Raw genomic sequence first — 27158 nt, 5'->3', positions numbered from 1 at the left:
TATCCCCCCGTAGCTTCGCCTTTGACCCCCTCCCTTTGACCTTTCACCTCGCTCCCCATTGGCCCGAGAAAAAGTGGGCGTGAAGGCTTTTTGGTCCACAAATTTGCATATATCGATCGTTCTGGAGGCGGGGCCAAATCGCCCCTCGCTCACCGATTGGACGGCAAAAAGTGGGCGTGTGTCGTTTTTGATCCGTTTTTGAAGCACAAAATCCGTGATTTTGTACACGCTGTTCGACGCGCGCTCTGCACGAATCCAACACCGGTACCCACAGCGGGGCAAGAACGGTGGCGATGCTACGGTTGCGAGGTGTGACGGGAAGGTCGTGGCGGTTGTGGTGAAGCGGCGTTGTGGTTGGTGGTTGATGTTGTGGTTGTGGTGGTAATCATGGCGGTTGGTCCAAAATAAAGATAGTAAAAGAAAAACGGCTATCCTGAAGAGTCGCAGCTCGCATAAATGACATGTATTCCCACTAGACAACGGGTTTGGGCCTAACTACACATGCACTTACCGAGATACCTCACCTAAGGGACCTGAATGGTGGTTTGCGAATTTGGTAACCACAACACTACCCCCTTCCCTTTTTACAGACTCGTCCCGAGTCGTCAAATTTTCGTGTGCCATCATGTGTAGTTTTCCCCTCGTACATTTTACCTACGGATCCCTGAGTGCGACATTCATGGTATTCGTGTCCCCAAAATAAATAACCTGAGGGCTGCGTAACTATCTAAACAAACTCACTCACACGGACGACTTAAATAAAATTGCCGGCGCTAGACAGACATGCCGGGGGGCGCACTCATATTTACAGTACATCTTAACCTTAACTTACAAATTTTACACTAAACCATGGCCCAGGATCATTGAACTCTGCAAAAGAAAAGCAGTTAGCAGGGCGCCAGGTTGCCCGCATGCAGTCTCTGGCTCAAACAATGCAGGTGACAGGGAACGTGGCTGGCTGCTCACACGCAGTCCGAGGCCTTCCCTTTTTACTGAACGCAGTGAACCACAACGGTGCATGGGCTGCACAACGCAGTCTCCGTGCCAGCTCAAGTGGCACACGCAATGAGCACAACGAATGGATGGATGGATGGCTTGAACTGAATGCAGTGAACCACAACGGTGCATGGGCTGCACAAACGCAGTCTCCGTGCCAGCTCAAGTGGCACACGCAATGAGCACAACGAATGGATGCATGAACACAAACACGGTGCACGGGCCGCCACTGCAGGCCCGTGTTGTAGCTGCCAACAGGGCAGTTCTCGCAGCTTGCAAACTGTTGCCTTGATCCTGGCGCACATGGAAATGAACAGGGGGGGCAAAGCAAAAATTGAACGGGGCTGGTGAACGTGGGCAGTGGGCATGGCATGGCAAAGGTGAGCAGGCAAACACAGCCCGCAGAAGAAGGCCGCTGCAGGCAAACACAGCCCGCAGATGAACTGGCCGGCACAGGCCTTGAAGAAAACAGCCAGCAGATGAACTGGCCGGTACAGGCCTTGCAGCACAACAACAGCTGCCGATGAAGTTAGCCGGCCTCTGCCTTGCAGCAAAACACGGCCAGCCGATGAAGTTGGCCAGCCTTTGCCGTTCAGTGGAGGTTGGTGGAGGGAGTGCGGTGGTGCTGGCCACTCGGAAGGCGGGCTCGGACCTACCTACCTGTCTCCCTCCCAACCTATCGCCTTTGCCTGTCACTGTACATACCCACTCCCTTAATTTGTGAAAAACCAATTTAGCCCCCACTTATTTTTTTTGTTGTTTTTATTTTTACTTCCCCACTATAAATCGTCCCCTCACCCCCTTTATCGTCCTTGTTCGGCTAACCTATACTGTCACCTAGCCTACTCCCAACCCCTACGTTCCCTTCCCGGAGGGGAACAAGGGAGAGCTAACGTCCTGTGTCGAGGCCCAACGAAGCCTCAGAATGGCCTCTCCAGAGTTCGGCGATCTATAACCAAAGTGGGTCCAGCGGCCCACAACGACAGCGAGGGGATGGATGGTGCGGAGGGGTACATCTCCTAATCTACCCTAACCATTTAACTGTTAAACTACCCCGGGGCTTTCAACAAGCGCCTCTCGCTTAAACTATTGGTTCTAACAACCCAGATTCCCGTCGCCTGTGTTGGTGTCCTTACAATTTCGGGCCTCGCCCCCCAATTTTCTCTCCGTGCCCTCACACGGTCTCCTGGCTGGGACACGTGGCTCCCTTTGGCAGGCACGACCCTCTGCCGAATCTCCCGCTATGGCACCCCCGGGCACTACACTGCCTCCGAGCCTACCAGCTCCCTAACACTGGGGAGTGCCCCCCATGGCACCTCCCCTGAAACGCACACGTGGCAGGCCGGCCTCCCGGGCCCCTTTCCGAGGGTCACCCGTGCCCACAACACTGCCCACGCGGCTAATGGCGCCCCGGGCCCCCGCACCAAGCAGGCGCACCCGTGCCCACTACTCTATCCCGGCCCCCCATGGGCCCTTGGCCTACCGCGGCCGACTAGCCTGGTGCCCGGGGTACCCACTCAGCGATACTCACCTTTCGCAGCCACGCTCCCAAGCCCGTCAACAGGGCTCCTGCACCCCTCCAAATGGGTCTCGAGCCTACATTCCCACCAACAGCAAAACGACCTCCGTTTTGTAAATTTGACTAACCCCCTAACTCACTTTACTCTGACCCCGGGGTCCCTTGGGCGGGAGTCACTCCTCCCCCCAATCACTCATCGCACCATGCATTCCCCATTCACTCCATACACACAGACCCGCTGGCCTCACTCACTCACCAAGCACATGCTTCCACTTCACTCACCAACTCTTCAACACACACACCACTGAACTCTGCCATCCTTCTAACTACCTCCCCTAACTAACTCGTGCTCCCACGTCGTCCCTTAAACTCGTAGCACGTTCCTTTTAACACTACGTAGCTAAGCTACGTCCCCGCTACACATCCAAAGTCTGTCTCTGTCTCCAAATAAATCATTAATAAATTTCCCCACCTAAATCTGGCTACAATCCCTCTAACTAATCCATTCCACGGACTCCATGAGGACTTACCCCTGCCCCATGAAGTCGGTCTAACTAAGCTAACCCTTCCCCCTAACTAGTTTCCATCCTGTGCCCAGGCAAGGGGGTCTTCCACCCCTTGCCCAGGAATCCTGTGCACCCGAAAGTGAGGCTTGCTGCTTTTTTTTTTTTTCATGCGCAGCACCTGCGCGGCAACTCAGAGCACGCGCACTTTGCACCTGGCCGTGACGTCATGCAGCTGCACGTGTTCCTCGTCCCTCCTTGGACGGGACCATCCGGCAGAGATACCCCTCCTGCCGGATTCCAACCCCACGTGCAGCCATGGCGTCACCGTGCGCATAAAAAGAAAAAACACAAGCCCCACGTCTCGAGGGGTTCCCCACGCGAACACATGTGCTTTGCCCGTTGGAGCTTAACACACACGATCGCGTGGAGAACCCGTCCGGTCCAAATCCATTTACCTGCCTAAACTTTGTCCGTCCGCGGGATCGGCAAATCCACCGCGTGCGTTTCCGGACCGGGACTTCACTCTCGCAAGCGAGCACGTGGTGGTCTCGTGCGTTGCACAGCACGAACCGCGTGCTCGCGGCTGGGTGAACCCGGCACGGTCCCCGAAACAACTACAGCCGCTACTCGGCTTCCTTTCCTGTCATGTCGCCGTCGTCGCCTCCATTCAACCCACGCACACCTGCGTGTTACGACGCACACAGTCCACTCCATCACATTCACACCGGGAGACGCGGCTGCGTGCTCCCGCATGCCAACCGACATCTCCCTCACATACCGCTCTCTCACACACACGGTCTCCCTTACACACAGCGACCTTGCACACGGCCGTTCACTCACGCGTGCGGGGGCACTCACCCGCGGTGCCTCACTCGCACTCCGTGCCTCATCCACACACGCGGGGGCACTCACCCGCGGTGCCTCATCCACACATGGTGCCTCACCCACACACGCGGGGGCACTCAACCGCTGTGCCTCATCCACACACCGTGCCTCACTCATACACGCGGGGGCACTCAACCGCGGTGCCTCATCCACACACGGTGCCTCACCCACACACGCGGGGGCACTAACCCGCGGTGCCTCACTCACACTGGCCGTTTCACTCACTCACACTGGCCGTTTCACTCACACACACGGCCTCACTCACACACGGTGCCTCACCCACACACGGGGGCGCACTCACACCTTGCACCACACACACAGGGACAACCACACTGGGGATTCGTGTCCCCACAAGGGTCTCCGGGGCCTCTATACCCCCCAAGCTCTCCAAGCACCTGTCCACAGCACCCGTCCTCTCAACCTCGCAAAGCACGACCGAACTCACCTGGTCGTGACTCACCTCAAGGGGGCAGACTCCCTCCCCTCGTTCCTGGAGGACGCCATCCAGCTGCTCGCACTGGGTCTCTACACGCTCCGCGAGCTCACCCCCATTGTCCTCCACTACCTCCGTGTGTGTGTGTGCGTCACTTACCCCGTCTTCATCGTGCAGTCTCTCCTCTATTTTGTCTGTCTCCCGTGTCTCTATACATTTTCTCTCCTGGTTCCTTTTTTCTGTCTCTTCCTGGTTCCTTTTCCTTTCCCATCTGAGTCGTTCTTTCTCTCTGAGCCCCATGAGCTGTTCGTTCTCCCTCCGTTTTAGTTGTTCAATTTCACACTCATAGAGTTGTTGTTTTCTTTCCCACTGTTCCTCCTGCTCTTTGTTTTCCAATCTCATCGTTTCTTTCAATTGGCTCATTTCCTTCCTGTGTTTCATTCGCTGTTCTCTCACGACTCTTCCTCGTTTCCTCTCCTGTCCTTCCTTCTCCAGTTTCATGGTTTTCTTCATTTGGTTAATCTCCTGTTTGTGTTTCATTCGCTGTTCTTTGTCTATCTCGTACTCCAGCCTCAGCTTTTCTTCCAATTGGTCAACCTCAGATTCATGTTCTTTTTGTTTTCTATTCCATTGTTCCTCTCGTTCTTCCCTCTCCAATCTCGTTGTGTCCTTCAATCTCCTGATTTCTCCTTTCTGCTTCATTCCTTGCTCCTTTACTTTCTCCTCGTATTCAAACCTATTTTTTTCCTTTTGTCGTTCAGTTTCAAATTCATACTCTCAGTTTTCTATTCCACTGTCTTTCTTGTTCCTCCTTCTGCAATCTCGTCATTTCTTTCAACTGACTGATTTCTTTCTCCTGTCTCATTCGTTCTTCCTTCATTACTCTTTCTTGTTCCTCATTCTTTAGTCTGGCCTTCGCTTCCAGCTGTTCGATCTGTACAGTGTGGTTTCTTAAAGTTTCATTTTTCCGTTCTCTTCCTTTCCTCTTTTAACACTCTCAGTTCGTTTTGTAGTTCCCTCTCTTTGTTTTGGTGTTTCTGTAACTCAGAAACTTTATTTTCCAATTCCTTTCTCATCTCCACACACTCAGACTTTGCTTTGGCTTCCAACTGTTCTTCCGGCTTGCGCTTGTGGTTTTCTACCCGTCTTCCCAGTTCCTCTGTCTCCGTTTTTACCTCCAGTCCCAGCTTATCAACTCTCTTCGTCATGTCTTGAAGTCTTTTCTCACACTCCACCGTTTCGACCTTCAATCACTCCTCTGTCTCCTCCTGGCTTTCTTTTAATTGGTTTTTCGCTTCGAGTGCGTTTCCATCCATTTTTTTATTTTCCATTTGTTGCGTATTTCTCTTCATTTCGTTGGTTATGCTCTGCACGAGTTCCATAACGTGCTGTATCGTCACCTGCCCTGGCCACTCCCACTGACTACATTTAGCGGTGGGGTTATAATAAAAAAACCGACCAGATGAACGGCATCGATGCCTTTCCCAACCTTCTGGTACGGGTTTCTCTTGCACGGTGATCTCGTCCTGAGCCATGGATTCTACATTACTATTACACATACCTAATCCACCCGGCACCCGCTCGCCTTGAGACGCCATCTTGCTTCTCTTAAAGGGTTAATTTCGCTCGCTCGTAATTTGGAGGGAATCGGGGGTCGCTTCTCTCACCCCTGGACCGATTCCCGTGAATTTAGCCGGAGACAGGAGAGCCCGTTTTCCTGTTCTCCGATACCAGTGCCGCGAGGAGGGCGATGAATTTGTATCCCACTCCTGACACCAGTGTTGCGGTCTTCGCGCCCGCCGGCGTGCTGACGGCCACGTAACTCGAATCGCGGCACGTCGCCCACCGGACGGACAATCCAGTCGTGACCCTCTCAGACTAACGCCGGGAACCAGTCACGGGTGGACCTTTCGGTCTCACCGCGATCGAGCCAATCAGCCCCCACGTGGGATAGGGTTGCTCGCCAAATTCGACCTACCTAAGTACCCACGCGGAGGGTAGACCGGGCGATCGCACCTCGCCGCAGGTCGACTTCGGACACGGGCCACTTAAGCGACCCGTTCCGTACTATCAGAATAACCGAGCGGTGTTATCGTCGACCTCGACGGTTCGATTAATTATCGGGTGTATTCAGCCCACTACCAACCCTTTACGTGAAGCCAGATGAGGATTCAATGGAGGAAAAGACGAAGCGAAGCGGGAGAACAGTTCAACAATAAAGCACATTTATTCGCGGCACACGGGAAGCACACAAATACAATTCCACCAAATGCACACAAAAAAAAGAAAACACAATTCCATTTACACAAAAAGCAAATATAAAAGTAAGAACACAGTGCAGAGCTAATACCGACTACCGAGCACACGGCAACACTTATACAATTCTACTTCACAGACGGCGCCGACAACACATACCCAAAACCAAGGAAAGAATACCCTCAAGAATGAGGCAGGCCTGAGGCCGAGACCGGGTCGCGCCTACCCGTCTGGTGATGAGACGCGGAGCGGCGATGGCGCCTCACTCCGCGGGCCTCGCGGACAGTGCCAGGCAGGGGGTGGGAAAAGGGGCCCCCTTGGTCGCACTATCTCAGCGCGGGGGAAACAGGAGGGGGTTGCTGATGCTCGGGGTATAGAGGATCTTTATTATCCCTGGTGTGCGTCTCCACCTCGGCCAGGTCGCGCTGCCGGCCTCCCTCGGGCGTGCAGCTCCTGGCACCGACGCGAGCACCCCCTCGTCTGCCTTCGCCGCTGCCGCCTCTCCGCCTCTGGACTCTCCACCCTGGACTCTTCTTTGGGCTCCCCTCGTTCGACTCTCTTCAGCTTCTCCAGCTACTGCAGGCTTCGGGCTCCAGACTTCCACACTCGACTCTCCACCCTCCGACTCCTTCTCGATCTGCTGACTGATGAACACCGTCCTTTTATCCCCCCGTAGCTTCGCCTTTGACCCCCTCCCTTTGACCTTTCACCTCGCTCCCCATTGGCCCGAGAAAAAGTGGGCGTGAAGGCTTTTTGGTCCACAAATTTGCATATATCGATCGTTCTGGAGGCGGGGCCAAATCGCCCCTCGCTCACCGATTGGACGGCAAAAAGTGGGCGTGTGTCGTTTTTGATCCGTTTTTGAAGCACAAAATCCGTGATTTTGTACACGCTGTTCGACGCGCGCTCTGCACGAATCCAACACCGGTACCCACAGCGGGGCAAGAACGGTGGCGATGCTACGGTTGCGAGGTGTGATGGGAAGGTCGTGGCGGTTGTGGTGAAGCGGCGTTGTGGTTGGTGGTTGATGTTGTGGTTGTGGTGGTAATCATGGCGGTTGGTCCAAAATAAAGATAGTAAAAGAAAAACGGCTATCCTGAAGAGTCGCAGCTCGCATAAATGACATGTATTCCCACTAGACAACGGGTTTGGGCCTAACTACACATGCACTTACCGAGATACCTCACCTAAGGGACCTGAATGGTGGTTTGCGAATTTGGTAACCACAACAATATATTTACACACTATCTTTGAAAATCGCTTTGGATCGACATATGTCGCAAAATATGCGTTTGGCACTAAAATGGTGGCCATTTTGATTTTTTTTTCATAAACAAATGAGCAAATGTAGTTGATATGTAGTTAATTGGATTCCTTGACACCAAAAACCTAAGTTTAGATACCTAAATTTTATTTCTAGCAGATTTAGAAGTTGAGATAATTTGAAAATGAATTTCATGAAAATTGATGGTGGCCATTTTGGAAAATGCCATTTTTCTCATAGTTTGGACACTTTTTGAGAAGGTTCCCCGGTCTAATATTTTTTTGTACTGTACAAACCTACAAAATAAGACCAAGAAACATAATATGCCAGACTTGGCGACGAATTTTTTTTTTCAGAATAGCCTAAGGACTGGCTAGGATATTCCTGGCAACCACATGAAGTGACTGGCTCCGGTGAAACTGAGGAGACCGCCGTTTGGTGGACGACGACACACACCACCACAATCTGATCCAGGAAGGTTACCCCATGCATTTCTTCCTATCATATAAGAATGGGGGGCCCGGACGCTTTGCCTCAATCCCCTCATCCGGTGAGCTGCCCTGTGAAGGACAGCTGTACAGGAGGTACTTTCATGGAGTGAGTTTTCAGTTTTCTTGGCGTTTTATATCTTTTTTTGTGGAATGAAGTGTTTTATGGTGGCCGCATTGCAAATCCTGCCACCAAGCTCCTCAAAAAAAGTAACCCAACTGCAGGAGGATGTCTGCAGACACAGTTGGGCACCAGATTTGGATGGCCTTTGGCTCACAAGGAGCTCCTCTACCCTTTGACGGGTTTTGTTTTTAATCTTGCTGGGTATCCACATCCATACATCCTCCTCACCAGGAAACCTGGTGGGGAAGACAGTTTAGTCCCCAGCAACTCGATCATGAAACAGGTTAGTGCAGGTTTATATGGTGGAATATGGCCCAATTTGCTCTGCACTCTGCCACACGACTGATCTCCGAGATTAACATGGCGCGAGTGTATTTGGTCACGTTCCCCGGCCGTGGATGCGCACCGAACATGCAATGAAGGCCACAATTGAGCGGAGCTTCAGGGCTCCCCATACGACATCAAATGGAGTCTCGCACATTCTTGCGCTTCAAGCTATGTATATGCCAGAGCATTCCTATCCAAGTATCCACCATGGTGTGCTGTGTTCCCCTGACCCTGCCAGTTCAGAGGGCAGTGGTGAGCATCGATGGTGACTGTGGTTAAGCAATAGCAGTGGTGGAGTGGCACAGTGGTTGTAGTGTGGTGATTCATGATGGACGTGGTCGTTGAGGTTGTGGCATCAGTGGTAAGTGTCGGTGAGCTTGAGTTGGAGTCTGTTCGTGTGGTGTTTTATATTCAAGGCGTTTGGAGGTCGTTTGAATATTGTAGTGTTGGTGGTAGCAGTATGGTGAAGATCATAGTGAAATGCCCGTTGAGTTCTGGAGCATGATTCAAATGGTTATGTAGTGTGTATGCGACTGAACTGTCTGTTTGTTATGATCTTTGGTGTGCATGCATGCTGTGAAGAAAGGAGAGGTTTGCGTGTGTATGAGCAAAGTTGGTAAAGAATGGAAAATAACTTGCCTCAAGCCCATGCAACGCATATGACCCATAAACCCATGCATATGACCCACACAATTTGGAAACGGGCTATCTAAAACGAATACTCATGAAATAACTGTCTCTGGACCACTACATGTTGTATTCCATTGCCTCGGGGGAGTACCGGTTTCGTAGAACCGCAACAATATAATTTGTATATTTGAATTAGAAAGTGTTATGAAACGTAACAAACCAATGCAATGCAGTCTGAGTTTTGAATTTGGCATCACAGCATTACAAGGCAAGTGTATAGATGGCAACACCAACATTCCTGAACATTTCTGGTTTACGAATTAGCTTTGTATAACAGTGTTTCCTTTATATTTTCTGTAGATACTGCAGTTTAGAAATTTAATGAACAGCTAGAGCGAAGTCAGTGGCGTGCAATCACAAATCCCCACGCTTCCCACCTAAAGCAAAGTTAAAAGATGGCAAAAAGTTCCACCAGAATTGACCCAATATCAAGTTTAGAGTTAAACAAATCTTTCCCGTTTTGGCCAATGTGATCCGAAGTCCCCACTCCTGGGGCATGAACTATGGGTCAATTCCAAAAAAAAAATCATTAAATATTTCATGAGTCTCCTAATGTTGATTGTACGCACAAAGTTTCATTTGAAAATGTGCTCGCAATTCCATTTTTCGGTATTTGACATTTTGACCCCAGCCCAGGAGGGTAGGTCCAAAAATGACACCGCACTTGCACCTTCGTGCCATGTAGTGATCATAACTATGACGTTTGGTGAATATCTGCCAACCGTTTAGGAGGAGCTAGTGTGATAGACAGACAGACGGAGACAATTACAATATCCCCCCTCCCCCCCGTTTTTTTCAAAAAGCATGGGGATGACATGAACTTAAACACACGATACAATACAGTTTATCCATAACCCATTTGTTTGTGTTATTTGTTCTGCAGACCATCAACCCAACGAGAAAGTTGAACATGAATCTTCTGAGACCGTGGGTATTAAAAGTGAGGATAAAATAAATGTAGTTTCTGGAAAGCCTATTTTTTGTTTGTGCTGCATTGTTGTTACGAGTCTCACCCATTTACATGGTATACCGTTTTTTGGATACAGTTTTGGATACCAAAAAACGGTATACCGTTTTTGTGTCAGAGTCCCACAAGCATGGAGTGTCAGTGAGGATTCCGTCTGTGTCAGTCACCACGACCAATTTTAATATTGTGCCCCAAACAGTCTTAAGCATAGTTTGACAACGTTGTCCATTTTATTATCTCATTTAAACATAAATTGATTTTTTACCTTGAATGTGAATTATGTAGAAATTATCCGTGTCCATTCCTGAGAGTGTGTTTGCCCGTTGCTTCCATGGTTTGAGGGGTGCTGGAAGGTCTACAAGCTCGACGAGCACACTCTAGCAGCTTTGGCCATGGTTCTATAAAACCATAAAAATTTTATCTTTATTAAAAAATATTTTAAAAAAATTAAATTTTCTTTATTAAAACCATTAAAAAATAAAAAAGATTTAACCATTTTTTTTCTAATTTTTGGGTAGTCGATCCAGTTGAAAAAAAAAATTCTTTTTAAAAATTTTTTGGAAATTTGTTCTACCCTTATCAGTTTTTCCGTCTGTCTGTCTGTCTGTTCGGTTCAGTGCTCCGTTAATACAATGGCGATTTCGATGAAACTTGATGGGTAGGTTCATACCATGACCTAGTTGTGTGCAAATGACAACCGTTGCTATGGACACCACCGTTGCCTAGCAACGGACTTTGAAATTTTTGAAAAATCATTAAAAAAATTATTTTTTCGAAAATCAAAAATCGGGCCACGAGCAACTGTGGGCAGTACATTCAGCCATATTGTCAAAAATTTCCAGCCGGATCCTATGAAAACTGTCAGAGAAGATAGACTTTGAATGAACCCTGGTCGAAAACAATAAAAAACGAAGTTCGTTATATCTCAGAGACTATGCGTCAGATATACATGAAACTGGTATGGTAGGTTCATGGTATGTCCTAGTTATGTGTGAGAAAGAACCGTTGCTATGGACCCCTCCATTGCCTAGCAACGGTCGAAAAACCTCTAAATGTGGGGGTATTTTAACGAAAAAACAATCTGCAGCATTAACCCTTGAAGCTGGAATCATGAATTTTCTTGTGCTTAATCATCAGGTCATTCCCCATCGAACGGGCCCATCGCGTCAGGTTCTATTGGGTAGGCGACTACCCATGTCCGCCTTCCGGCTTCTTAATATATGTTGGTTTTGGGCAGTGAGGGAGGTGGATTAGTTTCTGAGACGATGAGGCACTCGACTTTATTTCAGTAGCGTTGCTAGTAATTGTCCTCGCAGCCGAGCGAGGTTGGCTGAGCGTGCGGGCAATGTCCACCAAATGCTCCTCACGCTCTCATCGCTTCGCCGCGTCCATTTTAATGTTAAAACGAATATATTTACAAGCCTTCTTTATGGGAGTCTCAGCTGGAGAACTTAAGGGTTGTTTACCTCTCCGAGTGATGAAGGGCTTTGAGAGAGTTTGGCACAAAATACTATCAATGAAAGTCGGACGATACCTCTCACGAGTACAATGCAGACCACACGTGACTCAGGGTGAGAGAAGTTGTGTACTGTACGTTGTATTGTACCTCCACTTGTGCTGGACGTCGGTGTGAAATTTTAATTTTTTTCCACGTTACAAAAAACGTTCACTCAAATTACAAGGTGTAAATAAAAAAAATGTTCAGTTTTTGTCGAAGGCATTATTAATTTGAAAAAAATACAATGAGTGTAAATCGAGGAGCAAGTGTATCGACATTTTACCCTGTGTCTGTCTACATCTGTGTCTTGTCAAGGACCATACTTTTCTTAGCTCTACTCTTTTTAGAGGAGTTTTGTCTGTTTGACAGGTATCCTGCTTGTTCAGTTATTAATTAATTAATAATGATTGGAAAGGTTAGCTTTTACTATATACGGTCACCATTACCATCGTGCTTTTCGTGATAGATATGGATTCAGGCATGTATTGGGTGACTTTTTATCCTCACACATTCCTGAAGGAACATGAAAAGCTATTGTTGCAATGCTGTGTGTCAGTCAATCGGTGAGCGAGTCTGCACTGGTTCTCAGATAAACTCTAATCTATATACCATGGTTAGGCTTTACATTGTTGACTGCTTTGTTTTGTTGAAATTTTGTATTTGGCCAAAGCAAATATATTGGTAAAAAATTATTATTAACGATCATGCAAGCAATTGTTTTTGTTTTTTGTATACATAGTCTAAGCTCGTGGAGAGAGGGAGGAAACACCAACAGCAGAGCCAGAGGACAAACAATTGTGGGAAGGAATGTGAGGCAGGAGATGATGCATGGGATGGACAATATGGATACAGAAGGAAACTTTCAGGAGGGAAAACTGGAAATTTGGAAGTAGGAGGGATTTGGGTGGGAGATTCCATGCGATTGTGATTGTGACTGTGAGGTGAGGCTCAGCTTTATCACGGGAGATTCCAATAGTCTTGAAGGCCTTGGTTTCCATGGCGTCAAGTTAAGCAAGATTTAAGGCAGGGGAGCCAGCCCAGAGGGGACAGTAGTACTCAATCAAGCTGTGGATGTTTCATAAAATAAAAAGTTGCTGGATAGGAGTTCAGGTGTGCCAAGGAAGAACTTTGTACGATGGAGGATGCTCAGTCGCCGACTGGCTTTGGAGGCCAACGTTGAAATGTGGTTTGCCCAAGAAGGATCATAGCTGATACTGAGATACAGGAGTTTGAATGACTGAACTTCCTCAAGAGGATTGTTGAGGACGTAGATAGGAGGGTGTGCCAGCAGACGGTCCTTTTGGAGAGAGATTGTGAAAACGTGAGATTTGTCAGGATTGAAAGACATATTCCAAGTGTTTGATCAACTTGTGAATTTTCTAAAAAAAAATTTGAGGTCTGAAGAGAGGGAAGAGGATGCAGCCTACCTGTCTGAAGGATGAGGAATGTTGCGGTAGAGAGTGCAGTCATCAGAAAATACATTTGAATTGAGATTTTATTTCAAAGTTATTAATTGAAATTTTATTCATTTTATTTGTCTTCTGCAGTGTAATATTTATTTTCAAATGTAAGATGTTGAATTTTTCATTTCAGGGATATCTCAGAAGTTTTGTGAGTTGATTTTTGCTGAGGGGTCAAAATGTTACACAAGGCCAAACAACCAAAAAATTGGCCAAAGTGTAAATGGTGGTGGTACAGCAACAAACAGATTGATTCACCACAGTACGAGGTGATGAGTTATAGGAGGAGGGTGTCAGTGGTGTATTAAAGCTCAGTCGTGTAAATAAATGTCAGTGAGACGTACCAATGTTTGCCATCCCTCAGATGGACGTTAAAACTGGGCGTCCAATCTGCCAGTATCATTTGATGGATGTTAAAGATCCCACAGCGTCCTTTGAGAAAAGTGAGTGAGCTATTCCTGGCACCGTCTGATTTACAAATTCCTGCCCTGAATACTGCTGGGAAGGCAAAGCAAACCATCCAGCCAAATCGTTGCCAAAAAACTGCTTTGGCAGCACCAAGGCTTTGTAAAGAGCATGCTCATGGGAGAGACCATGTGGAGTAGGTTGGCAACAGACTTGAAATCCTGCAGGGGAGAGTTTGAGACAGACTCGGGAAGACATTCCCACAGGTGAGAAAAGAGGTTGACGAGAAAATAAGTCTCAAATGAAAGAATCAATGATCTTTGAGGTTTTTAATTGGGGAGGGTAACAAGTAAATAGTTTATAGCAATGCATGTGTCATTCAGGGGCTGAGTACAGAATGAGATGACAAGAGGAGAAAGATCAAAATAGAGCCAGTAAAACACTGCATTGTCCAAAGACAGCCACAAACTAAGAATCTTGAATTGTTCCAAGCCATTCGACCTTGAAAATTAGAACGACCCGACTTGCAGTTTAAATGCCTTTCTTGCTCAATGGAGTGCAGTGCTGCTTGCCCATTTGGGCTGGTGCCCCATCACATCTGTGTTCTGGATTTTGTCGATGCTAAAGCGCTCATCATTATTAGCATCTCCCGTTATGAGGCTAAAACACAAGGCCTTTTGCTCTCATATTGTGGAGAGGACGGTAGCCTGTTTATTTATTTATTTTAACTGCATCTCCAGTGTGGCTCCCAATGCTCTCAGCCATCTGACCAGCATTCTTTCAGTAAGTTGCCAGAGACAGACTGGTAAGGAATCGAACCAGAGTGGCTTCCTCAAGGATTTAGTGATCATGGCTTCGGCTCGGGGTGAGCCAAGTGGTGAGCAGGGAATGCCACATGAAGGAGCATGCATACAAGCAGGCCCGTGGAGTATAGTTCGAGCAGGACTTGGTTAAACCCCCAAAATTCAGGCTTACTGTGGAATCACCTTCCTCAGGCTGTTCAATTTTACTCTTCCATTCAGGGCTTCAATCGGGCAGTGTACCACCTTCTCATGTCATCCCCATCCCAACTTGTGCTCTTTGCTATTAACCCCCATTAACCCTACCAAACTCAACCCTCTTTTTTTGCAGGTGACTGTGTTTCTGCCCCTCCTCTCACTCTTTTTTTCTGTTCATTCATTCTCTTTCTTATTGTGTCCAACTGTGGCCCCACTGTCCCACTGTTCACAAGAAGGATTGACAGACTGAGAGCTTTTTCACGATTCTGTGGGTTGTGGTGCATGGCCATTCTTAGTTGGTGGAGCAATCCGTCTGGTTGATTCCGATAACGAGCGAGACTCTGACACGCTAGCTAGTTCCGTGACCCAGCCTTCGGCCTGGTGTGGCCGGCGGATTAACTTCTTTGAGGGATGAGTGGCTGCAAGCCATGCGAGATGGAGCAATCACAGGTCTGTGATGCCCTTCCGGGACTGCACGCGTGCATTACTGGATGGGGCAGCGTGTACCTTACTCTTCGCCGACAGGCTCAGTTAAACCGTTGAGCCCCGTCCGTGATGGGGACTGGGGTTTGAGATGGTGTCCCACAAATGAGGAATTCCCAATAAGCGTGAGCCATCAGCTTACGTTGATCAACTCCCTGCCCTTTGTATATGCCGCACGTCACGACTACTGATCGGACGATTTAGTGAGATCTTCTGATCAGCCCCTGCACGGGCCATCCGCGATACACGTGACACTTTGTGCCCATTGTCGTTGTGTCAACTCGTTCCAGTGTGCCGAAAAGATGAGCGAACTTGACTGTCTATAGAGGAAGTAAAAGTGGCCCCACTGTCCATTTGTTGCCTTTTTTAATCCCATAATCTTGCTCTTCCATGAGTCTCGATGTTGTATAAAAACAAAACATGATTTTAAGAAAAGGCCACCAACTTGCCAAATGTGAGATTCCAATGACGTGGAGGGCATTAGATTCCTCAGAATCATGGGAGGAAAGAGAGGAGGCGGCAGTAGCATCAGTCCACAGTCGTGGTGTTATATTCCATGACACTTCCAATTAGGCTTTGTAGATCTTCATATGATAATGATGGATTTGACTCTGCAGAGAATTCTGAGATTTCCAACTTTGAAGGCCAGCTTGGAAAAAGTAGTTATTTTTATTTTCTGTATCTGCTCTTCATAAAATGAATGTTCAATCTCCCCAATTAAATAATAGTCTTCAATTGATAAGTTTAGGGAACAGTCTAAAATATCAACAATTTGATTATATCATATATTATACTTGTATTATATTGTTATGAAAATGGCTTGAGGGTTAATTATTCAGTAGTCATATCCTAATGAGTGTCAGCAGAATTGTAAACCCCAATTAGCATCGACCAGAATCGTATGTGTAATTGGATTCCTTGTTGCTTTTTATCCTCATGTCTATCTCTTACTCCCGTCCATGTTTTAAATCTTTAAATCACCCCCATTGTAATTTCATACATGCATCAAACTCGACGAATGGATGTTCCATGTTTGTTACCACGGAGCCTCAAACATGGGGTTTTACAACCATGGCGGTTCGCATATGTTAACTCGCACAACCGGGACATCAACAGTGGAGGAGCGAGAGGACCGTCTATATGAGGTGGGACGATCCCGCCTCCCAAAGAGATACAGCCGAGATGCCCATCCAGCGACACCGAACTCTCGTCTCTCTCTGAGACACACAGCCGGGACCATTATCTCTCTCTCCCTTGTGGTGTAGCCTGCGGGCATGCAGGGCGGGGCATGATGAGGGGAGGAGTGGTCGGCGTGGTCATCGGGTCTGCAAGGGATAAGGTGTGCGCGCCGCCTGAGGCGTTGTAGTAATGCTGGAGTCGCCCGGCTCGTGAGTGTGCTGAGTACGGAATAAAGGAGAGCCACGGGCAAAGTACGCCCGCGCTCGCGCTTGTGCAACACAGCCCGGCTCGACTGTTCCCCCGCTCGTGTCTGCCTGCTAAGCATCTTCTATTCAGTACACCATAGTTGGCTGATGAGGATCTTCGGATCGGCGTGTGCAGGGCGGCAAATGACCCGTGCGGTTCCAGGCTACGGAGCCAAGGGTCTCGCCAGCACGAGCATGGCAGAAGGTCGGTGCACGGCGCACGAACGCGTGCCCGCCTTCGTCGGAATCGACTTCGGCCACGTCGAGTGGGCAACGGCCGCGCTCAGTGTTCGTTTTATTGAGGCACGTCAGACCGGGGGAATGATTTCTGCAGAGCCACGGCTAAAGAACGAGGACACACGGTTTGGCTCGAACGCGGCGTGGGACGTCGCGCGAGCTCTGAAGAATGTCCGGGGTCTCGATGGTCGGGGCACAGCAGATGGTCCGGGGGTCAGCGCGATGGGCCAGGCACGCACGGCCACGCGCACGGTCTGAGGCGCGGGTCGTGGGCGAGCGTTGCAATGCCGTCACTCGGACGGCGGTCTGAGCACTCGAGGACGTCTACGGGGTGTGCGCCGAGAGTCATCGCCCATCATTACAGTCATAGATGGCGGTGTGCGAAGCGGTCCTTCCGTCCCGGGTCAAGACCTGCTGCTGGCATGGTGTTCGGTGCATGGCGTGCACGGTGACGCCCCGGGTCGAGTTTTGCGGCCGGGGCACAGAGATTCCAGCGACCCGGAGCGGGAGATGCTGCCGGAGTTAGACCTGCTTCCAATTGATCCGGAGATGACAAGATCAGTGGCAGGGGAGGTTGAAGTGATCGGGGCACTGATCGGGTGTCGAATTGAGTCCACTCGTGCTGCCCGCGCATCGCGCGCGTACACCGGCGAAGCGGTTGCGCCGCTTGCAGCGCCCGACGTCTCGGTGCTTTACCGGGGGCGAAGCGCCCTACTCACGGTGTTTGCGGTGCGAGGGGAGGGGCCCGCCCTTTCGGGTCGGGACTGGCTGGCGCACCTCGGGCTGGATCTCCGGTTCGTACCTCCAGGTGTGCCAGTGCTCTCTTCGATGCCTTCGTCGAGTACCGAGGGCGAGGTTCTGGCGGCGGGAGCCGCGTCGATGCAACGGGAGCGGCCGTTCGTTGCTGCCTGCGGCGGTGATGTATGGTTCGGGAGCGGCGAGAGCCGTATCAGCTCTCGCGATGAGTTCCCGCGCTTCGGCAGCGTTCGTGAGGCAATGCGCGCCGGTGTTGTTCGGGCAGCTTCGACAGGTTGCGGTGAGCCCGTGGCGTTAAAGGAAGTCACGAGTCACAACATCAAGTCGACGACCAAGAGACGGACTCGTGATGTGGGTGGTGGGTTGCTGTTCATTGCATATGTGTTTTTCCTTGCTCTAGTGATGCAGTTTAACGTTGTTGAAATAAATGCCAGCAGTTCCCGTGTGAGAGTGGGTTTGGTGGAGATCAATCGATGGGATTTGTATTATGATCAATGTGATGTGGTGGCTTTGAGAGAGGTGGGGGCGAATAAAGAGGGTTTATTGGCCTCCAGTTGCCCCAGGCCACGGATAGTTGCTTTGTCGGGTGCTGGGATTTTATCAAGAGAACGCGCTGTACGGAAAAATGAGTTTGCAATGGTTCAAATGTTATTCCTATTGATTTATAACGAGCCTGTAGTTGAAATGTGGTTTAAATGGAATTGCTACCGTCTAACTGCCGTGTGGGTCTCGGAGATCGACTCGGAGCCGTTACTCGTGCGCTGGTCGGCGTTACCCCCACCTCTGCTTTCAGCAAGGTCAGACGTGCCTGGCGCCTGGGGTGCGGCTCTCTGCGTTCGCTCAAGGCCGTTTGGCCATGCGGTGGAATCTCAACTGATTATGGTGCGTGGGGTGTTGGGGAGTGTTTGTTGCTTCCAGCCAAGGGCGCTGTTTAGCGCCCCCACCAAGGTCGGTCGGGTCTGGCGGTGGCGCCGCGGGTTCCAGACAGCGGGGGTCCGGCCTCGAAAGGTTTATCTGTTTCAGGTCTGGCTGGGGAGAGGTGCCGCTTTATGGGCCGGAGGCGTTTGATGGTGCCGGGGGAGGTCGGGAGGTCGCCGCGACCTCGCCAAGGGCCATGTAAGCATGAGCCGCCTGGGGGCGTTTTCGCTGTGTAGTGCTGCTGTGCTTCTCCAGTAACTCGCTTTCACGCATTATATGATGTGATGTGCTGTTATACTTCGCTGTTTTCATTTTTTGTGCCTTGTCGACTATTATACCGTAGTCCTTCGTGTTGTTTATGCTTATTATGATGGTGATCATTTAATAATCATAGTTTTAGGAGGGAGGAGTGTGGTGTAGCCTGCGGGCATGCAGGGCGGGGCATGATGAGGGGAGGAGTGGTCGGCGTGGTCATCGGGTCTGCAAGGGATAAGGTGTGCGCGCCGCCTGAGGCGTTGTAGTAATGCTGGAGTCGCCCGGCTCGTGAGTGTGCTGAGTACGGAATAAAGGAGAGCCGCGGGCAAAGTACGCCCGCGCTCGCGCTTGTGCAACACAGCCCGGCTCGACTGTTCCCCCGCTCGTGTCTGCCTGCTAAGCATCTTCTATTCAGTACACCACACCCCTCTCTCTCTCTCACACAGTCAGGACCATCCTCTCCTCTCCTCACACAGCCACTGGCACAGCTGTGAACAGCCAAAGGCGAGACCAGATCAGGAGAGGTATCCGATAGTGTGCCAGCATCATGCCCTTGGTGTTTCCGGAAACACACACACACACACACACACACACACACACACACACACACACACCATTCTCTTTCGTCTTGTGTTTCCAAAGTGTGTGTGTGTGCCCAGGTTAAGTATCTGTTAAGATAACTGAGATACTGTTCTGTATATTTTAAAATGCTGTCCGATTTATCTCTGTCATTTGTTATTGTTTTCACTTCCTGTGTCCCCATCACAGTATTTATTTATTAAACCTGTTTGCTATTAAACGAGTTGTTCTGTATTTTGAGCCGTGGTTCCATGCTCCCACGTAAGTAAATGTCCCCTGTTAAGTCATCCGTGTGTGCTGAAACGGGCCATCCCCTGTTTTGTGTTGAAATTAATAAACATTGATTGATTCAATGTAGTCCTGCAGATATGTGAAATATTCTGGTAGTTTTGTGCCTTTGATGATACAAGCATGAAATTTGGTACACAGTTATAGCATACCCTTAGGAAACATTTTGGATATAGGGACATTCCAGATTACCCCAAGGGTCAAAATGGTGGCCATTTTACAAAATGGCTGCCATGAATAACAAATTCTGCCTACAAGCTCAGCAAAGTCATATGTGCTTGGTGCAAAACACAATGTAGTGAGTATAATATGATTATTATCAACTAGTATGCACATGCTTCATTATCTACTTCATATTTGACTAAAAAATGCATCGACGGTGGTCTATGAGGGACACAGATAACAGTTTACCATCGCAATAATGCATGGCTGGAACAAGAGCTCTGCAATATGATCATGCATGTGAATGTTACCTGAATATTGTTTCTGGAAATATAAATAGATCAAAAATCAAATTTGGTGAAAGGAACTTAGACTCCATGAATATTTCCATTATTAATTACATACTGTTAGCTGACAATGTCGCGATTAAATGCATAAATTTGCGAAATCGATATTGATGTACTCACTGTATTAATTTTCATGATTGCATAATAGAAATGTTCAAACTACAATGGTGTGTTCATATTGATTTGGGTTTAACATGGTCCTGTCCAGCACAAATAAATAATGTATGGTGGCCTATTTGGGACATCGAGTGACAATCACCCAAGATCGCCATTGTGTATATATGCATCTCCTCTGGGCTGGGGTTCGTAGTTGAAAACATTTTAACTCTGCTATTCTGTTTTCAGGTGATAACTCCACTGTAGTGTACCCAAAAACTAATCCCCTGCTTGGTGGTGGTTCTTCCCAATTTTACAGTGACTGATTGGTGGTGGTTCAAGACAATGGCCAAGCATTTCAAACTATTAGACCCCCAGCAGCGAGGGCCAAGTACATCTGTTACATCAATTAACCAGACAGACTGGAACCTATGTGTGCTGTGTCAAATGGACACCACTGAGCCTCTTCATTGTCCAGCTGACTCCAAGCGAAGCACAGGAGGGTCTGGATGCCAGACTCTGGCAGACAACCTCCTCAGGTTCAGTGAGATCGACTGCTTGCCAAAATCTCTCGACATGTCCCGCTTGGACGATGGTGAGGGTATTGAGTCCACCTTCCAGCACCACAGGGCTAAGTGGCATGATTCGTGCAGACTACAATACAACAAAACTCAATTGATTCGGGCAGAGAAGAGGAAAGCAACCAGTGGGGATACCGAAGGCGTGACACGAAAGTATACCCGTCAGAGTGTGGACCGCACAGAGTCGCTGCTCGAAACGTGTTTCTTTTGTGACAAGCCATCAGGTAACGAGTCTTTGCGCAAAGCTTCTACCTTTGACCTGGACAGACGAGACCTCTGACCTGACAGACCTGGACCTCTGAAACTAGAAGACAAGTCACTTATTGCTAAACTGAGTGCTGGAGATATGATGGCGCAAGATGCCCTGTACCATGTGAAGTGTCTGGTTTCCCTCTATAACAAAGCAAGGGACACAAAGAGAACCGTGGATGACCAGGATGATATCAATCATGGCATAGCTCTCGGAGAACTGGTGTCCTACATCGATGATGCCCGCATGGACGCTCTTGTGGCACCAGTGTTCAAGCTGGCAGACCTAACAAGTCTGTACAACAAGTGGCTGAAACAGCTTGGAACAGTCTTGACTGGACGTGTTCACTCGACCAAACTCAAGCACCGGATCATGACATTTTCCGGACATGGAGGAGCACAAGCCTGGCCGAGATGTTCTGCTAGCTTTCAACGAGGACATCGGATCAGCCCTTCACAAGGCCTGTGAACACGATGCTGATAGTGATGGTGTTCATCTTGCTAGAGCCGCGAACATAGTCCGAAGAGACATGTTGAAGATGAAGACAGCCTTTAGTGGTTCATTTGACGCCCTCTGCCAAGAACAATCCGTGCCAAATTCTCTCGTGGCACTAGTTGCGATGATCCTGAATGGTCCCACGATCCAAGAGCAGTCAAGCACTCATCTGTATCAACACCCACTCTTACAATCTCACAGCTCCTCATGTTCAACAGCTACGCACGCCGCCAACAGAGTACGAGTATTGAGTCTACCAAGCACGGCCACAATCGGGAGACCCCCGTGCCTGTGTACCTGGGAATGCTGATGCACACAAAGACTCGCAAACGAGACCTGGTTGACACTCTGTTCCACTTGGGTCTCTCCGTCTCCTATGATAGGGTGCTGAGCATCTCCACGGACTTGGGGAACAGTATCTGCCGCTTCTTCCAGCAGGAGGGTGCAGTTTGCCCACCTGAACTGAAGAGTGGTCTGTTCACGACTGGCGCAGTGGATAACATCGACCACAATCCCAGCTCAACTAGTGCTCAAGACTCGTTCCACGGCACTGGCATCTCGCTGTTCCAGCACCCGAATAGTGAAGTGCGTGGAGTTCAACGGCTGCGGGTAGTAGTCTCAGATGATGTTACTACAACAGAAACCACGGCACACCTGCCAGAGTCACACACCACTGTACCTCCTGTGGTTCTCGGTAAACGTGAACCACCGATGCCCAAGTTGGCTGGTCCCAACAGAAGTGACTGCCAACTGAACCCTCAAGCAATGCAGGTGGAATACAGGTACACCACAGAAAATATATCATCTGAAAGTTGTACATATTCTGTATTCATATATGTGCCTCAATCTCTTGTTAACTGTGTGTGGTGCTGAGGTCCTGTCTCTTGTTAATTGTGTTGATGAGTTCTTGTCATTTTGACAGGTGGCTAGAGCAGATGGCAGTTAGTGTAGCATCAGACACACCACTACAGGGAGACGAGACTGTGTCATGGGCTGCATATCATGCCAGCAAGCAGTCCATTCCAGAGGAACCAGAGTGTGGCGTGACCCTCACCTCATTGCTGCCTCTCTTCTACGACAAGGCCAAGTCCGTGGCTATGATTCGTTACTCCATGGACGTCAAGACAGCAGTTGAGATTCTGAACCCTGGTCAGATCCCAGTCCTCATAGTCGATCAGCCACTGCACGTACTCGCCACACAGATCCAGTGGAGATGGCCAGAAACACATGGAGAAGATCACTTCGTCATCCTATTTGGTGGACTCCACATTGAGATGGCTGCACTGAAAACTCTGGGTGATCTTATGGATAGCAGTGGGTGGACAGGAGCTCTGGTGCAGGCAGGAGTTGCTACAACTGGTACTGCTGATTCCTTCCTGAAGGCTGCCCATGTTGCACGCACTCGGCAAGCTCACCAGGTCACAGCCAGTAGCCTCTATCTTCTCCTACAGAAAGCCTTGAGCCAAGGAGCAGATGAGGGACAGGATCTAGAAGACTGGTGTGCTGAACGTGTGCAAGCCAGTCCGCAGTTCCACTTCTGGTGGATCATTCTACAGTTGGAACTCACTGTCCTAATCTACGTCAGATCGGTCCGTGAAGGGAACTTCCTGCTATACATTGATGCCCTGAGCAAGATTGTCCCCTGGTTCTTCTCCTTGGGTCATACCAACTATGCCAGGTGGATACCAGTTCACCTGCGCGACATGGTGACACTGGCGACCAAACATGCAAATGTATACACGCAGTTTCTTGCCGGCAACTTCACAGTAAAGAAGACCACTCATGCGTTTTCTGCGATGGCCATCGACCAAGCCCACGAGCAGAATAACGCATTAGTTAAGGGTGACGGAGGAGCTGTAGGCCTGACAGAGAATCCCACTGTATTACGCCGCTGGATGGTGTCTGGTCCAGAGATGGCCAGAGTGATCGCTGAGTTCCAGGCCACATCAGAGACCAAGAAGGCTGTTCACAAACACCACGAGCAGACCAAGCACACACAGGTAGCCTTTGCTAGAGATGTGCGTTCACTCACTCAAGTCATGGGGGAGATGGGCAATCCATTTTGTGATGACAGCAAGGATCTCCTGGTGCTAGACAGCAGAGACCTGGCAGACCCAGCAGTTATCAATACTGTACGCCAGATCGAGAAGCTGGGACAAGAACCGCATGACTCCTATGTCCATGAGAGACTTATCAACCAGACAAAGCCCATCACCGATCCAATCAAGAGAAACAACCTCCCTCTCTTCAGCCCACCTCCAGTCAGAGAGAAGTCAAGAGCACAGCTGCAGGTTTCATCTCTGAAGAACGACTGCTCCCTGTTCTCCAGGTTGTTCATTGCGTCCCAGATACGTGATGGAGATCTTGATGAGTTCTTCGCACATGAGAACCAAGCATGTCCCCCTGCACTGTCACACATGGGCAAGATGAGACTTGGAACAAAGTCTGATCTGGTTGGCTGCTTAGAAGATCTGGTCCCTCCACAGGAGAATGCTGCTGCTGCTGCTGCTGCTAGTCCAGCAGTTGAAGTCATCATCCTTGATGGTGCAGCGATCATCAGTATGCTGCCACCTGGCACAGCAAAGACCTTCAACGAGTATGCATCAGAAGTATTCTTGCCATACATCACATCTCAGCTGCAACATACGAGCAGGATGGATATTGTCTGGGATGAATACCTCACAGACAGTTTGAAGGCAGACACTAGGAAGAAGCGAGGCAAAGGCATCAGGAGACGAGTCGAGCCATCTAGTTCCATTCCTGGAAACTGGCAGACCTTTCTTCGCACAGATGAGAACAAGATGGAGTTGTTTGACTTCCTAGCCACCAGAGTAGCAACAACAGACACAGACAAACAAGTCATCAGCACCCACCACAAAGATGTGGTTTGTACGCAGGCCCGAGATGTTGCTGGTCTTGCCCCTTGTAGCCATGAAGAAGCTGACACAAGAATGCTACTCCATGCTGAAGATGCTGTGAGGTAGGGATACAGCAAAGTGTCGATCCGTACAGTAGACACTGATGTCGTGGTCCTTGCGGTGACAGCAGCTGGACGTCTGGACATTGATGAGCTCTGGGTTGCTTTTGGCACAGGAAAGAACTTCAGGTTCTTGGCAGCTCACGAGATGTCTGTGGCACTGGGACCTAACAAGTGTCGAGGTTTGCCATTCTTCCATGCCCTCACTGGATGCGACACCGTTTCAAGCTTCGGAGGCAGGGGGAAGAAAAAAGCATGGGAAACCTGGAAAGCCTGTGATGAGGTCACTGATGTCACTGCAGCATTCTGTGCCTTGGCTGCCACGCCAACTCCTTCAGCCGTAGATGACCACATGGATGCACTGGAGCGTTTTGTTGTTGTGCTCTATGATCGCACCAGTAGCCAGGAACATGTCAATGAGTGTCGCAAGCATCTGTTCACCCAGAATGGCAGAACAATAGATACTCTCCCACCAACTGGTGAAACCCTGAAACAGCACATCAAGAGAGCTACCTACCAAGCCGGCTACTGTTGGGGCCAGATGATGGTGTCCACACCAGAGCTCCCATCGCCCAGTGACTGGGGGTGGGTTCACACCGATAATGGCTGGGACATATACTGGACATCCCTCCCAGAGGCAACTGAGGCATGTCGGCAACTACTAAGGTGTGGCTGCAAAAAGGGATGCAGAGGACAGTGCAAGTGTGTCAAGGCTGCACTCCAGTGCACAGCTCTATGTCACTGTGGTGGGGAGTGTACATAGAGAGTAGAACTGGGACAAGAGAGATCACAGATGATAATTATGTAACATGCACACATGTATCCATGCATCATAGTAGACTCTGTTACCTGGATCTAGAGGTTCCACTGTATAATCTTGACTCTGTAAGTTGATGTTAGGATCAAACAGAAGCACTTCCTCTGAGTTCAAGAGTGTTAAATGAACAACAGTCATTCCATGGTGCTTGATAACAGTTTTTTGAAGAGTTTGTTGTAGAAAACCGTCCAAAAGTGCAAAAATGCATAAAAAAAACCAAATAAATGGTTTATTCACACGTTGTCACCTTTATTTGCTATTTCTTATTTGCTAGAATCTATATTTAGTTAAATAAAACCACTGGTATGCTTCTTAAATATAGTTGTATCCACATGTATCCTCCTTGTACAACACAAAATCGGCTATTTTGTAAAATGGCTGCCATTTTGGCTCTGGGAAGAATCTGGAATGTCCCTATATCCAAAAATCTTTGTAAGATACTGTCCTAGCAGTGTGCCAAATTTCATGCTTGTATCACTAAAGGCACATTTTTTTTCACATATCTGCCGGACTAATGTTTATTATTAGCTCGCCTGTTCGAAGAACAGAGAGCTATAGTGATACCCCCGGCGTGAGCGTGAAAATGTTAAAGTTTTTGGTGCAAGTTATTTAGAAGCTTGCCATTCATTTAATATGTGTACTCAGATGCTGATATTTGGCATGGAGTTTCCTTTGGGGTATATTATTGATGTAGTGAAGTTGAAATTTTAAAAAATTTCAATTTTTTTTCAATTTTTGACCTGTTTTGAACTTAACTTTTTTGTAGCACATCAACGTTAAAGTTTTTTTTTCCTTTCTAATGTTTTTATCTACCACACTATTTTTTACTGATTACAATATACAAATACATATATTGCTTTACAATTATTTGGATCAGACTTCACTGCAATGCTTTATAAAAAATATTATTAGACTAGTCTTTTAAAAACGATAAATGCATAAACAGGCGAGCATTGGGTGGCTTTGACACCAACTCTGGTTTTATTTTATTTTGTTGTAATATGTGGAGGGGGAAGCCCTCCACATATTACATGCACACAAGCTCCTGAGATTCACAAATTAATGCCTGGCAACAAGTTATATGGATAATTGATGTCGGCAGTGACTTTTCTAACCTTCCTAACAGCCCACTCTTGTGCCTTTTGGTTGTACCAATGCAAATAGTGAATTTTGTGAGAAACATACCAATCTTTGATGGAGGTGGGAAAAATAATTCTCTGATTTTGTACATCATTTTCTGTCGAGCTCACTGATACACCTCTCCTCCTCTCCCTCCCAATTCTTCCTTTCCATTTAGTTCACACCTTTTATTGAACTACTTCCAGAGCATATTACAATATACGATTGAATTTTTTGTTGCTGTTGTAGAAGTTATATTTGGTTACATAAGCATAGTAGTTAACTTGAGGAAGACAATAAGAAACTAGAATAGCACTCGGTGGAGCGCATACCTCCACCAGGCTGAACAGTTTACGTTTTATATCCCACTGATGGGCCGAATCTGGATCCGGACTTTAACCAAAATCTAATCGGATTGTTCTTGCCACCAAACCAACTCGACCACCAACTTTCATCCGTATCCCCCCACAACTTTTTGAGATATCGTGCTATATATCGTATTTGGCCCGATCTCTTAATGGTGAAGAATCACTGCAAAAAATCATAATATCCGGTTCC

General features: G+C 48.5%; 3 protein-coding genes and 1 pseudogene across 11 annotated transcripts in view; all 4 read left to right on the top strand.

The window, feature by feature from the left end:
* LOC147025103 (uncharacterized) overlaps nt 1-27158 on the top strand; it is a 67535-nt gene that overhangs the window by 16266 nt on the left and 24111 nt on the right. For 4 of the 9 annotated variants that reach the window (XM_085885730.1, XM_085885733.1, XM_085885736.1 and 1 more), the window contains exon 2: nt 10372-10428. In XM_085885730.1, coding sequence (XP_085741856.1) covers nt 10372-10428 — 57 coding nt within the window. Of the gene's footprint in view, nt 1-10371; nt 10429-27158 lie in introns of those variants that run through there. The other 5 variants (XM_085885731.1, XM_085885734.1, XM_085885735.1 and 2 more) reach the window with 3 other exon arrangements.
* On the top strand, nt 13691-20301 carry LOC147025106 (uncharacterized). Its single transcript, XM_085885722.1, has 2 exons — nt 13691-18755; nt 18807-20301. Exons 1-2 carry the CDS (start codon nt 17471-17473, stop codon nt 18890-18892), a joined length of 1371 nt encoding a protein of 456 aa, XP_085741848.1. The 5' UTR covers nt 13691-17470; the 3' UTR covers nt 18893-20301.
* On the top strand, nt 20544-22752 carry LOC147025105 (uncharacterized; annotated as a pseudogene).
* On the top strand, nt 22587-25410 carry LOC147025104 (uncharacterized). The gene has a single exon (XM_085885721.1). The coding sequence runs from the start codon at nt 22587-22589 to the stop codon at nt 24669-24671; it is 2085 nt and encodes a 694-aa protein (XP_085741847.1). The 3' UTR covers nt 24672-25410.

The sequence above is a fragment of the Eptatretus burgeri genome, chromosome 6, assembly GCF_056783735.1.
Source record: "Eptatretus burgeri isolate ZD-2024b chromosome 6, Ebu_testis_v1, whole genome shotgun sequence".
Taxonomy (NCBI): Eukaryota; Metazoa; Chordata; class Myxini; order Myxiniformes; family Myxinidae; genus Eptatretus; species Eptatretus burgeri.
Note: the sequence above shows the minus strand (reverse complement) of the source record. Positions and strands in the feature narration are given on the sequence as shown.